This window comes from Epinephelus moara, chromosome 14, assembly GCF_006386435.1.
Source record: "Epinephelus moara isolate mb chromosome 14, YSFRI_EMoa_1.0, whole genome shotgun sequence".
In the NCBI taxonomy this organism is placed as follows: Eukaryota; Metazoa; Chordata; class Actinopteri; order Perciformes; family Serranidae; genus Epinephelus; species Epinephelus moara.
Window position 1 is genome coordinate 40,600,225 of NC_065519.1, and position 13,645 is coordinate 40,613,869.

The 13,645-nt window shown below is 40.4% G+C and overlaps 2 protein-coding genes across 4 annotated transcripts in view; one reads left to right on the top strand and one right to left on the bottom strand.

The window, feature by feature from the left end:
* The window catches only part of hhipl1 (HHIP-like 1), a 21,048-nt gene extending 18,878 nt beyond the window's left edge, over window positions 1–2,170 (bottom strand). The window contains exon 1 of one of the 2 annotated variants that reach the window (XM_050061950.1): window positions 1,628–2,142. In XM_050061950.1, the coding sequence (XP_049917907.1) occupies window positions 1,628–1,921 (294 nt within the window). In that variant the 5' untranslated portion in view covers window positions 1,922–2,142. Of the gene's footprint in view, window positions 1–1,627 lie in introns of both variants that reach the window. The other variant, XM_050061951.1, reaches the window with a different exon arrangement.
* A 3,172-nt stretch (window positions 2,171–5,342) lies between these two features.
* LOC126400965 (coiled-coil domain-containing protein 85C-A-like) overlaps window positions 5,343–13,645 on the top strand; it is a 62,529-nt gene continuing 54,226 nt past the window's right edge. Inside the window, exon 1 of one of the 2 annotated variants that reach the window (XM_050061987.1) lies at window positions 5,343–6,904. In XM_050061987.1, coding sequence (XP_049917944.1) covers window positions 6,229–6,904 — 676 coding nt within the window. In that variant the 5' untranslated portion in view covers window positions 5,343–6,228. The remainder of the gene's footprint in view (window positions 6,905–13,645) is intronic. The other variant, XM_050061986.1, reaches the window with a different exon arrangement.

Consider the following 13,645-nt stretch of genomic DNA (forward strand, 5'->3'; position numbering starts at 1 on the left):
TTATTATTATTATTGTTATTGTTATTTATCGCTGTCTCTTGTATTTTTTGTACTTATTTGCATGCCTAGTTATTTAAGTTTTTTTAAGTTTAAATTTGAAATCTTTAATCTGACTCTTTCTCCTTGACTGCTGTAACACTGGAATTTCTCAATTATGGGATCAATAAAGGTGTATCTTATCTTATCTTATCTTATCTTAAGCATGCTGTCATGATCTGGATTAGCGGTTAAGTCCTCTTTTCATTCATGTATGTTAGGGCTTATGTGCTTTTATACAGTACGTTTTCCTTAATGTGTTTTGATTTTATGGTTATGTCGCTGTCTTCAAATTGTGCTTGTGTGCTGTTGTCCTTGCTTATGCACTTTGTTTTGTGCTCTTGTGTGTTTGTTTGTGGCTATGTGCTTTGGTATATGTTGTGTTTTATGCTTCACTTCTGTGTAGAACGTTCTTAATGTTTTAGGTTATATGGTTATGTCATTCTTTTATCAACAGTGTTTATGTTTTGTTGTTTTTGCTTATGTGCCTTGTTATGTGCTTTTGTCTATGTTATATGCTTGCTCTGTGCTCATGTGCCCTTTTATGGACATGCCGTCAATCCGTTTTTATCTGTGCTTATGTGTTTCTGTGCTTTTGTATGTTAATTTAATATCTTTTTTATACACACTTACATCATCAACCTGCCAGGGACTGCAGATGAAAATTAGCCCGTAGAGCTAAATCTGGCTCATTTACGTGACTTCACTGATCATGTTCATCAATGTGCACTGTAGCTTTCTAAATAAAATAAACATAAACGTAAACACACACTGGAATTGGTTGGTTTAAGGTACTGTTTTGAGCACAGCTAGCATTCATTCATTCATTCATATTCTTTTACATTTTTAAAATTAAAAAAAAAACACCTTTAAGTATTAATGATAAAGACTACCGAGGGAAGGTTATTTACGCTGCTATATGCCTGCAGATAAATGCAGTGAGGTATTTTCTTCAAATTATCGCTTATGTATGATGAAGGCATATTTCTAACAAAACTTAATGTTAACCATCTTTACATATAAGGTCAAATGTCCTTTATCCCAACTGTACACAAAAAGCATGAACAACTAAACAAAAAACATTAGTGATTTGACTTGCCGTTTCCAGTTATGACTGATTGGTCTATCCTCAAATGAGTAAACAGCCATAAATAAACAAAACGTCACAAGTCTTCCCCAAGCCCAAAGTGAGGAGCCTGTTATGAAGCCTGAAATACACAGTGAATTATTGGGTACATCTGCCGGATAATAAATTGCAGCCTCAGTTGCTCAATCAACATCTGAGTGTTCTCAAAGCTTTTAACCTCTTACTGTCTCTCTTTACATCTCATCTGTATGGATGGTGACCGTTACCTTCATCCAGCTCATCAGTCAACTTCATGAAAAGAGGAAGCCTTAATGTTTTCTAAATTTCCTCTGAGATCATATCATTCTGCTGAGCTGTTTTAGGACTCATATAGTGTTATAACACATGACAGATCACCTTCCCTGCTTATTGAAGAGTCTGTGTTTTTGTTGTTTGCTCAGACTGCTGGCGCATGATGGAGACGTGCTGGACGAAGCCAAGCGACCTTTGTCCATGCGTGCCTACCTGGCAGAGCAGATCCAGGACGAACCCAGCACAGTTGGCATATCCATGATAATCAAAGTTATCCATAATCTGGTAATACTTTGTCATCAGCTCCTGGTCTTTCTCATAATCACAGCAGCCAAACTCCTTGTACATAACGCAGAACTCCAGCTCTCTCAGTGGTCGGAAGGGCGGCTTAAAGTCCAAACACTGCGGGTGTAACATTACAGGTGCGACACATAATGCCAAAACATACAAAACGCCGATCGGCGAGACCCAAAGCCGAGCCGGGACTGTGCCATAACACCGCTGCATTATGGCGTGCGTTGGAGATCATGGAAGAGAAAGTTTTGTTTGCAGAAGCGACTTCCTGTGTGCACTTTGCTCTGGACTTCAGTCATCCGCGTCCTGTGGCCCTCTGACGTGTGGAACGGTCCGCGGGTGTCAACCCGGCTGTCTGTGAGGAGTCTTCAGGCTGTAGCGTCGGGAGTCGGTCCGGACGGAAACCATCTGCTGTTTGTCCCGGTCCATCTGAGGACAAAATGGGAGGAAGCCAACAAGCAGAGGCTGTTAAACAGCACAAAGAGAGCCTAGTGTCTGTGTAACACACTCATACTAATGATAATAACAGCATCAGCTGTAACGGACTGCTTATAGTAACAGTAACGTCACAACCTATGACAACATCACCACCAATAACACGTTTTATATGCCCAGTATCCCCTCTGACATTTATTTATCATTGTTTTCATTCAGAGTCCAGTCTTCTGTCCAGTCTTCTGTATTTCAATCAGAGCACGCAGTGCATGCTGGGACTATGGGTTCTTCTGCTGTTGTAGTTTCTTGTCCTAAACTGTTAGATTTTGCAACATATTGTTGAATAACCATGCATGTTAACTCCTACTGCCAGCAGATGGCGCCCTTACCCCAGCTTAATCATCTGACTCCTAACAGTCACCATAATACTACTACTAATAATACTACTACTACTACTAATAATAATAATAATAATACTACTACTACTAATAATAATAATAATAATAATGGGTGTGAGATATTACGAAAAGGGTGCATGAAGTTAAATAGTTCTACAGTCTTGCACACTGGAGGTATTGTTGAAATCCAGGTCATGGAATTGGGGGAGATGAATGTATTTAAAATGTAAATGGATGTAATGAAGCGGGATACTAAATCAGTGTATAGAGCTGGAGCTATTCAGGCAAAGCAGTCCACATCCAGCCTCCAACCACTGTTTAAGTGCACTTAATTTAATAAATGCATTCTATGAAAAGACTATTTGAAATAGCCTAAATGAATAATGACATTAATTTGACAGAAAAAAAAGCAAGCAAAGGAAGAAAGACAGAAAAAGCGACAAATAGGAAGACAGAAAGAAAGAAAGAAAATCAAAAAGAAAGACCGAAAGACAAAAAGACAGAGAAAAACCAAACAAACAAACAAATCAAAGAAAGACACAAAGAAAGAAAGAATGAACGAAAGAAAGAATGAAAGAAGGAAAACGAAGCAAAAAGGTGAAAAAGGAAGAAAGAAAGATAGAAAAAAGAAAGCAAAAAGAAACAAAGAAAGAATGACAGAAAGAAAGAAAAAAGAAAGAAAGAAAGAAAATAAAAGAGACAAAAAGAAACAAGGCATAAAAAGAGACAAAAAAGACAGAGTGTTGTCCAGACTTTTCTGTGTTCCAGTGGAGGTCTTTGTGAGCGTGAAAACAGATTCTATTACTACACATTCATGTTGTGAGGAAGAGTGCACAATAATAGGCTACTAGTCAAAGGCAAACGTCACTAGACAGGGTATAGGCAGGAATCAAAGTCTGATAAATCAAGAAGAGGTTCAGGTAGTCATGAACGAGGTAAGGTCACAGGTGATAATACCTGAATGCTAAAACCAATCTGGCAAAGAGCAGGTGAAGGTGGCTGGTTTTTACACTGACGGGGTAACAGTGCGTGAAAGTGGGTTACTGGAGGACAGGAGGGAGTGGCAGCGCCTTGAATGAGAAGAGATTTGGTGATGATACAGTGTAACTGAGCAGTCTGAATGAATGAATACTGAAAGATGGGGAAGGATTTGTGACATAAACAGAGGAACAGGACAGTGATGATTATATCGTTGGGAAAAGTTTGGTTGAAACAAAACTGGTCTAATTTGGAAAGCATCATTCCTTAAAGAGCTGTAAACTTCTGAATAATGGTTCTTTTGAAAGTGCGTGCGACCATGTTGAAAAGTAATTAAGGAACAAGCTGGCACAACACAAAGAGTCTCCTGTGGTATCCTGACATTGTTTTCCCAAACTTCAGTGTGTAACACAGCCTATTCAAGTAAATGTTATTAATATATTCATTCCCAACTCTATACAGGCGGTGGGTTACTTTGCAGCAGTGGAAGAGCTCAACTCAAAAACAAAATAAGCTACTGTTAATTAGTGGATCAATGTGGTTAGATTTTACAGTTAAGAGATTTGTAAACAAGCATTAATTCATTCATTCACCTGTAAAATTAACTCAAAAAGACCACAGAGAGACACAATAAAACAACAAAGAGATGCCAAACAACTGCAAAGAGACAAAAAATAACTACAAAGAGACACCATACAAACATAAAAAGACACAATATGACTTCAGAAAGACAGAAAATTAATGCAAATAGACACAAAATGACCCCAGAGAGACAAATGAATACAAAGAGACACAAAACAACTATAAACAGACAGAAAATGACCTCAAAGCGACAACAATGACTTCAGAGAGACAAAAAATGACTACAAAGACACACAAAATGACCCCAGAGACACACAAAATGACCTCAAAGCGACATAAATGTAAAACAGACACAAAATGTCTACAAAGAGCCACAATTATCTCAGAGACAGAAAATCACCTCAAAGAAACAAATGCTCTCAAACAGCCACAAAATAGCCTAAAAGAGTCACAAAATGACCGCAAATACACCCAAAATGATCCCAAACAGACCCAATATGACTGCAAGGAGGCACAAAATGTCCCCAGAGTCACAAAATCACCAAAAGAGACAAATAATATGACTGCAAACCAGCTCAAAATGACCACAATGACACATAAGATTACTACAGACTCAAAATTGCTACAAAACCACACAAAATGGCCTTACTGACACACAAAATGACTACAAAGAGACAACAATGATCTCAGAGAGACAAAAATGACTACAAGGGGACACAAAAAAATGACCTCAAAGAAACACAATATGACCTAAAACAATCAAAAATCTCCTTAAAGAGTCACCATATAACCAGAAAATGACCTCAAAGAAATGCAAAATAATAACAGGCAGACATAAAATTACTACAGAAAGACACATAATGACCTCAAAGAAACAAAAATGACTTCAAAGACACACAAAATGCCCTCAACGCGACATTAACAGAAAATAGACACAGATTAACTACAAACAGACACAAAATGTCTCAGAGACAGAAAATCACCTCAAAGAAAACCGACACAAAATAGCCTCAAAGAGACACAAATAACTACAAATACACCCAGAATGACCCCAAAGAGAGACATAATATGACTGCAAACCAGCTCAAAATGACCACAATGACACATACGATTACTACAGACACTCAAAATTGCTACAAAAAACACACAAAATGACTACAAAGAGACAGCAATGATCTCAGAGAGATAATAAAATGACTACAAGGGGACACAAAAAATGACCTCCAAGAACACAATATGACCTAAAACACTCACAAATCTCCTTAAAGAGTCACTATACAACCTGAAAATGACCTCAAAGAGACAGAAAATAATCTCTAAAAGACAAAAACAATCAAAAAGAGACACAAAATAATGACAATCTGACACAAAATGATCTAAAAGAGACAAACAATAACTACAGACACAAACTTACAACAAAAACACACAAAATAACTTAAAAGAAACACAAAATAACCCAAAAGACTCACAAGATCTAACAGAGTCACATAACAACCACGATGGGGGGCAAAATGACCACACACAAAGATGCTTAATACAAAACAACAAAAAAAGAAGCAAAGCCACCACAGCCTGTGTCTCCCTCCTGTGTAGGAGAGGTGGTGGGGCCTTTTGCACATCTGTGCCCAGGGGCCCAGTGTATCATAATGCGCCCATGGTTACAACCAGTGCCAGTCTGCCATAGTGGATACAGAGGATTTTAACTGGACACAGTAAGAGAGCTTTACAAGTGAGTAGACGGCTCTCCAAGTTGTGCAGGTGTGTGGTGCTGCCTGTAGAGGACACTGTGTTACTCTGTGCACAGTGGGATAAGCTGACTGTCTCTGTCTCCTCCCATGCTTCTTCACTTCGAGGACCGACCGGCTCCAGTCTCCGGCTTCAGACAGCGTCTCATTGCGTCTCTGAGATGAACTTCTAACATTAATGTTAGGGAAAGTGAGACAACCGGATATTCCCGTGTTACAGAGGAACTCATTTGCTGAAGTAAAGGCAGCGCAGCCTGATTTGGGCCAGCCGATGTGTCTCTGTAGCCCGGTGTGTTATCTGTCATGGATCTGCTTTTCATAATAACTTAGGCGTCCTAGAAGACTCTCTGATTATTAGGACAACATTAGAGACAGAGCAGAAATGGACGGAGTGAACGTGAGCCAGCTGTCCGACGAGGAGCTGCTGATGCTGGGGAAGGAGGATCTGATTCGGAGGCTGAGGCGGCTGGAGAGCCGCAACATGGACCTGATGCTAGAGCACGGAAACATGATGAAGGACGTGAACCGGAGCCTGCAGGTCCATCTCCACGAGATCCGAAGCCTCAAAGAGGTCAACCAGAAACTGCAGGACGACAACCAGGAGCTCCGGGAGCTGTGCTGCTTTCTGGACGATGACCGACAGAAGGGGAAGAAGGTGTCCCGGGAGTGGCAGCGGTTCGGCCGCTACACGGCCAGCGTCCTGTGGAAAGATGTCGGTCTGTACCAGCAGAAGCTGACGGAGCTGGAGAGCAGTCAGGAGGCGCTGAGGACGGAGAATATGGAGCTGAAGGAAATCGTCCTCATGTTGGATGAGGACAGGAGCGGAGCCGGCTCCCGGAGCTCCATCGACAGCCAGTCCAGCCTTAGCAACCTCAACTGCTCGGTGCCGGTTCGGGACGTCGGGGATGGTAGTAGTACATCCAGCACTGGAAGCGCCGGCAGTCCTGATCACCATCACAGCCACTTACACAAAGCATCCGAGGGAAAGATATCATCTCTGAGGAGGTCTATGGACGACCTGTCCGCCCCTCACTTCCAAAGAGGAGATGGAATCAGTGGTAAGTGATGGGCTACTCAGATTTACCTTTTACTCATTTAGGCTATAGATGATATAGCAACATAAAATATGTGATACCAAAATTTATCTTGCTCAACAGATAGCATTGTATTTCACAGCTAAATTCACTTAAGTGATCATAAACTCAACAGTTGTCATAAAGCAAGTCCGTTCTTGACCTCAAGTAGTTAGGGCAATTTTAGTTTTAGAGGTTTTACAAAAGCAATACCAAGGCAAGGTCCACTTACTGACTTTCAGTCAGCTCTGTAAAGACTTCTCATTCTGTTGACTTACACAATTAGGCATCAAAGAGAAGTACTACAAGATGATGAAGACCATGTGGAAAAAAAACAGTAAGTGGACTTTGAGTAGGGATTGTCACGTGAAACATCTGTCATGTTGACGTATGTTAAGCTTATTTAATGAACAAATTGCCAAACTTCATGCCAGTGTTCATCCGTCTTTGATACAGGAGGATACATTTGAATATGAACTGTAGATTACTAATTTATGTCGTGGCAATAATCATTTGCATTTTTCTAGAAAGCTGAAGATGAACCTATAGCTCTATCTCAGCGAGAGGAAATAATGCTTGGGGAGTCAAATACATATGCTGGGTAGGGATGCACAATAGTGGATTTTTTGCTGGTATCCGATATCATCATATTAAGCATACATACTCTTATAATGATGGCCCACCAGCAGACCTGTAATAGCATGCTTTTCAGTGTAATGTATTTATTTATTGTGCGAAATAAGAAATACCATGTTGGCTGATTCTGTTCATTTTAAAGCTGATATTGGCCGATATTATGGTGCATCCATAATGTTTGGAAGTCTAAATAACCAGCAAAATCTCTAAATATATTTTGGTTGTGAAAGTATGCCTGTTATTATAAGGTAGGACATCTATGAACAGATCATATTTCTTTACAGTGTAACTTCAATTTCAGTAAAATTATTTTGGGTTAATATTGCCGAACCTTTATAAAGAACAACTATGGTCGGTGTTACATTATGAATATGAATGACCCACCACCATTCTCTATCAACTACAACGGAATGTGTTAAGTAACATACCAGGAGCATAAATGCAAACTAGACAGTACAAGCATACAGCATGAGATTAAACCAGACAATACATAAACTTCTCATTCTTCCCTTTTAAGCACTCACTGTGTATTGTAGAAATTACAGCGCTTTCAACCGCATTTACGGTCTTCGTCATTGGATAGAGTTGTAATAGAGATAGAGTTATCGTCACATAAGCGGCAAAAAAAGCTAGTAAGTGGACATTAATTCAAAATTAATTTTTCAAGCTGTGATTGTCATGATCAAGAACGTATTTGTTGTTACAAAAGGTACAGCCTGGATCATTGACTGCTGGCTGCAGTACAGGTCATAAACCCCGTCCTCTCCATGGTTGTGGATGGGACATGGGCCAAACCTCAAAGTACACGTCAAATAAAGTTTTCCTAAAGATGGTTTGAGGTTTGGTTGTAACAAATAATTTGATGTTTGGAAGTTTGGACATAAGGAAGTTAGGAAAAAGACTTTGTGGAAATGACCATATCTCTGCATCGATTTAGATCCTGTTTTTCTTTTTCTTTTGGTCCATCAGGAGACTGGCAATTTTATAAGACTTCAATGCCAAATCAGTGGAGTGCTTTTTCATATTTTGCCAACTAAAGCCACTTGGTTAAGGATAGGTAAAGACCAACCGACTGAAATTGTACTAAATCAAATTTCTCAAAGTCCGACTAACACACCCAGATTAGGTTCAAGGTTTCTTTATTAGTACCCGAAGGTGAATTTGTTGTGCAGACCGGAACTCAGCAATCCTAATATAAAATAAGAGCCACGCAACAGACATAACAGTCAAATCGATCACACAATAGAATAACATTACAGTCATATTTATGAATATATATAAACATAGAAAAGTGCTTCAACATCTCCATGGATCCAACTAAAGTTAATATGAACAAGACTGTTCACCTTGTGGCCTTACTATTCAGCATTACAATTGCTGTGGGTACGAAGCTATTTCTGTACCGTTTTGTCCTGCCCGTAGGGACCACAAAACGACAGCCAGAACGAAGGAGCTGGAGCTCACCATGATATGCTTATATACTGGGACAAGGACAGAAGTCCAATTAAATGGCCTAGTTCAGCTATAACTTTAGCTTGACTTTACTGTGCATGTAAATGTACTGAGTGACTGTTGTTAGGAGATGTGAACCTTGGCCTCCACTGTTGAAGTCACAAACACACTAGCCCACTTCCTGTACTGGCACTGAACATTGGTATTGGATGTAAATCATATGTTGCAGGAAATGTCCAACAGGAACATGATTCACAGGCTGACTGAGACCCACTGCCTGGTTCTTGCACCGACATCCGGCATCCTTTTGTTTAACCATGCAATGGTACATTGGTTGAGTACTCTTCTAAGATACTTCAGGTTGCAGTAAGCAGTATGTCAGTGTGTCCAGCTTTCCAGTTAAACTAAAGGATTACTAGGAAGTGAATGATCCTTTGTGCGCTGAGAAAAATCTCCTGCTTCTTATTACATAGGCCTACACAATGTAAGTCATTTAAAAACCTATTAGGCTACCTGACAAACAGCTTAAACACCTTGAAAAGTAGTTCATAGTTTAATCTTCTATGACTGAAGTGGAGTCTTCCAGTCACCTTGCTGTGTGCTCACACTCAGACTGAGTGACACTGTGTGGCCCAGCTCGGCCTTGTACAGATGGCCCGGCCCTAATTATTCAGCTCATTACGGATGAAGTCAGGTCTAATGAGGATTTAGCACCTTGGTGGTGCCAGCAGGACAGCACTGTAAGTCGCGTCAGCAAGTCATCTAGTTCAAAGCACAGCTGGAGGCTGGCAGCCAAGGTGCCAGTCAGCTGCATGCTCACTCCTGTCTTTGGCACGTTCCAGCAGGTCAGTGTATGTTTTATGCAGAGATTCAAAGTGTAGATGGGGATCAGGGTTGCATTTCACTGCTTGGCGAGGCTCACATGCTACTGGCTTGTTTAGCAGGTTTGGCTATCTGAAGTCAAAACCTGCTCACTGACTCATCACCAGAAGGAAAAAGTGCAATTATGTTGCATTACAATGGAGCAAATTGGTGCACAAATATGATAATATCTTATTTACTAAATAAATGACAGATTGCTCGACATGTGACTTGATTTCATGTTTGTTTGATATTCTTTTCTTTAGTCAAGTTCTGGACTTACAGTTAAAATACAGAATGACATGGAGCAAGATATAAACACAAGGCCTACACTTTGCTTTAGTTGACAGGCTGATAAGCCTTTTGTCCACAGATAACGATCTGAAAACACTTATCAGTCAGTACTCTGTGTAGTGTTGTAAGTGCAGTTGAATGCAGTCAGTCACAGTAATAAAAGATAATACTGGGACAGAATGCATCATTCAGTATTTGGCTGTTTTGCTTAGTGTTGGGCAGTATACATATTAAATCAATATCGTAATATGAGACTAGATATTGTCTTAGCTTTTGGATATCGTAATTTTGTAAGGGGTTTGAAAGGCAGAGGGCCATTTAAGCGAAGTTGTAACGTTATCTCGATACTAGAATTTCTAACTTTGATACAGTAGCTTGAAAACTATTGATATTCAGTATGCTTTTCTAAATACCACAGGAAAAAATTGACATTGACAATTAAAAGTTTTTAGTAAAAGATAGATATATTCTCAGACAAGGATATTTAAATTATGTGATATTTTTGTAACCATGACTCACTTATCAGTCACCAGCAGTCCATTCATTCATTCATTTATTCATTCATTCATTCATTCAGTCAGTCAGTCATTCATTCATTCATTTTCTGTAACCTGCTTATCCTGTTAGGGGACGTGGGGGGCTGGAGCCTATCCCAGCTGACATTAGCCCCTTTTACATTGCCAGATTTTCTGCGGATGTTGGGCTGTTTTGCCGGCAAGCTGCGAGCGTTTAGACACACAGAGCCAGATTGGCGAGTTGATCCGAGGCGCCCAATGTTCCGCCTCATAGATTAGTCATATTGGCGGAACCTTTTTGGTTTAAACAGAACGAGGTGGCCTTCCGCCACGGGAGGGGCTGTTGAAGACTAGTGGGAGGAGCTGTTGATGACGCCGCACGTGCGAGCCACTGGCGGTGGATAAACAGGAAACAGCTGATAGCAGGAATTAGCAAGCAGCTAGTAGCAAGAAGGAAACGCAAACCTGACAGACACTGTAAAGATGCGTAACTGGGGAGACAAGGAATTGTGCGCCCTCCTTGTCATTAACCATGAGATGACGGGGACGGTGAAGAACGGGCCGTCCGAATCGCCAAAGGACTGACCAGCCGCAGCTTCCCTCAGAGTACGTCACTGTTTATGTTACACGCTAAGCCACACATTTTGTTACTTGCTCACGCCCCCCATTGCCCCGAAAGAGGCGCGTTCTGTATAAACAAAAGTAGGCAGGCAGCATTTTGCCGCACTCCCCGATTTTGCTTTTATACTGCCAATGCTGAAAGATGACTGATTGGGCTGTTTAAAAAAGTCCTGTTTAAAAAGGGCTACTGGGAGAGAGGCGAAGTACACCCTGGACAGGCTGCCAGACTATCACAGGGCTGACACAAAGAGACAGACAATCATTCATGCTCACCTACGGCCAATTTAGAGTCACCACTTAACCTGCATGTCTTTGGACTGTGGGAGGAAGCTGGAGTACCTGGAGAAAACCCACGCTGACACTGGGAGAACATGCAAACTCCATACAGAGGGGCTCCCCACCCTGGTGTTCGAACTCCCCACCCCGTGTTCAAACTAGCTGACCCAAAAAGTCATGTGCCACATATGCCAAAGGAAACTGGCATATTACAAATCTACAACGAGCTCACCTGAAAGCTGTGGGTAACAGCTTAGCCATCTTACAAAATATTATTTTTTCTAGCTTTTATGGCTAATGTTACTGCGCCCTGCTTGCTAACAAAGTGGGTATTTGTACACATTGGTGCACTGACTGATAACAGATGTATCCGAAAGTCTCTCTTCCCTCGTACCCCACCAAAACTTTAATTGTGGATATTTCTCACTGAAGCTCCGATGCCAGAAAACAAGTTTTAGAAATGCCCTATGGGTACTAGTGTATTGATACTGCGGAAATTAAGTTTTGAAACCATTTTAAATAGTTGGAATCGATAAGTATCAATAAAGTGATATTTTTGTCAACACTAGTAACGTTATGTAATTTTATGAGCTTAACAGACTGTTCTAACTGTCCTATTATTTGCCTTTACCCACTAAGGGTTAATGATCAAAACTCTCCTTGTGTAAATATTTTATGAAAGCACCAATAGTCAACCCAACAATATCCTCACAATACTGACAATACTAGTGATATTAGATTTTCTCCATATCGCCCGACTCTGCTCTTGCCCACAGTTCTTTCCAATATGAGTCAGATAACTGACTGACTGGATTTCCATTTTCCATCTGTTTGGGTCGGTGTCTGTCGTTTTGTTGTAATATGACTTGATGTTTCACATGACCTCACTCTAAATGAATCCTGGTTAACCTCATTTCCACTGAAGGAACATAAAGACCTGGTACTTAATATGTAGTTAATGTCACAGCTTCGTCTTTGTTTTCCACTGTTTTTGGGGGCGCGTTCCCAAATCCTACTTTCTGTGCTGCTTATGAGTTGATAGTTCCCATGTACACTTCCAGGTTATATAGAGTAGTCATTTTCAAGATCATGTAACATTTCCAGTAACAAGCATGCTTTCCACTAAGTCATGGGATAGTGTGACCAAACACTTTTATTTTCTCTAGAAAGAATGGTAGGCTTGCATCACACAGTCTGCTCTCCACTAGATTCATCACCTGCACAGTCTTCCATCTTTTAATTAAGGGGAGAATCAAGCAATGGGCCAGTTTTGAGAGCAGGACCAGCATCACTGGTCTGATGCTGGTCTATCCATTCAAAATGTCCTGCTTTTTAAAATTCTATGAAAAAGCAAGGCAGAACCTGGTACGAACGCATCAGAGTTTAGGTTTGGAAAGCTCCAGGTCATGCACTGAACCATAGGCTGGGTTGCATTTTTATTTAGGATCAAATTAAATTAAAATTTTGTATCAATCACTGCTTTTGCAAATCCAGCAGAGATGTGTTGAGACATTGGTTGAGGGCAGAGTGTCTTTGGCAAATGCAGCATGTGTGGGTGTTGGCTGCAAAGATTTATTTCCCACTGCAGCATCTTGACACACCAGGAGGAAGGCGTCCATATTCATGGACAGCATCTAGGCCACTTTGCTGTGAGGGTGAAGGATTAGATCTTAACATAGAATATATTGCAACAAATAGAGTTGAGACAGTTTCAGGTTTTGCCAGATTGGTCGGGTGTAGGAGTTTAAACTGGTTGGATTTTATGCAAACTGGCTTAACCTACATTTGTCATTATGATAAAAGTTCCAAAAATACACCAACCAACACCTCTTAAGGCTAATAATGAACATGCTGTATCTTGTGTGTAATTTGTAAAAATAACAGATTTTGGTTTTACGCTTTAAGAGTTGTGTGTTGGAACTATTTCTTCACTAATAGTTCACTCAGCACTTCTGTTTTCAATTTCAATTTTCAATTTTATTTATAAAGCCCAATATCACAAATCACAATTTGCCTCACAGGGCTTTACAGCATACGACATCCCTCTGTCCTTATGACCCTCACAGCTGAT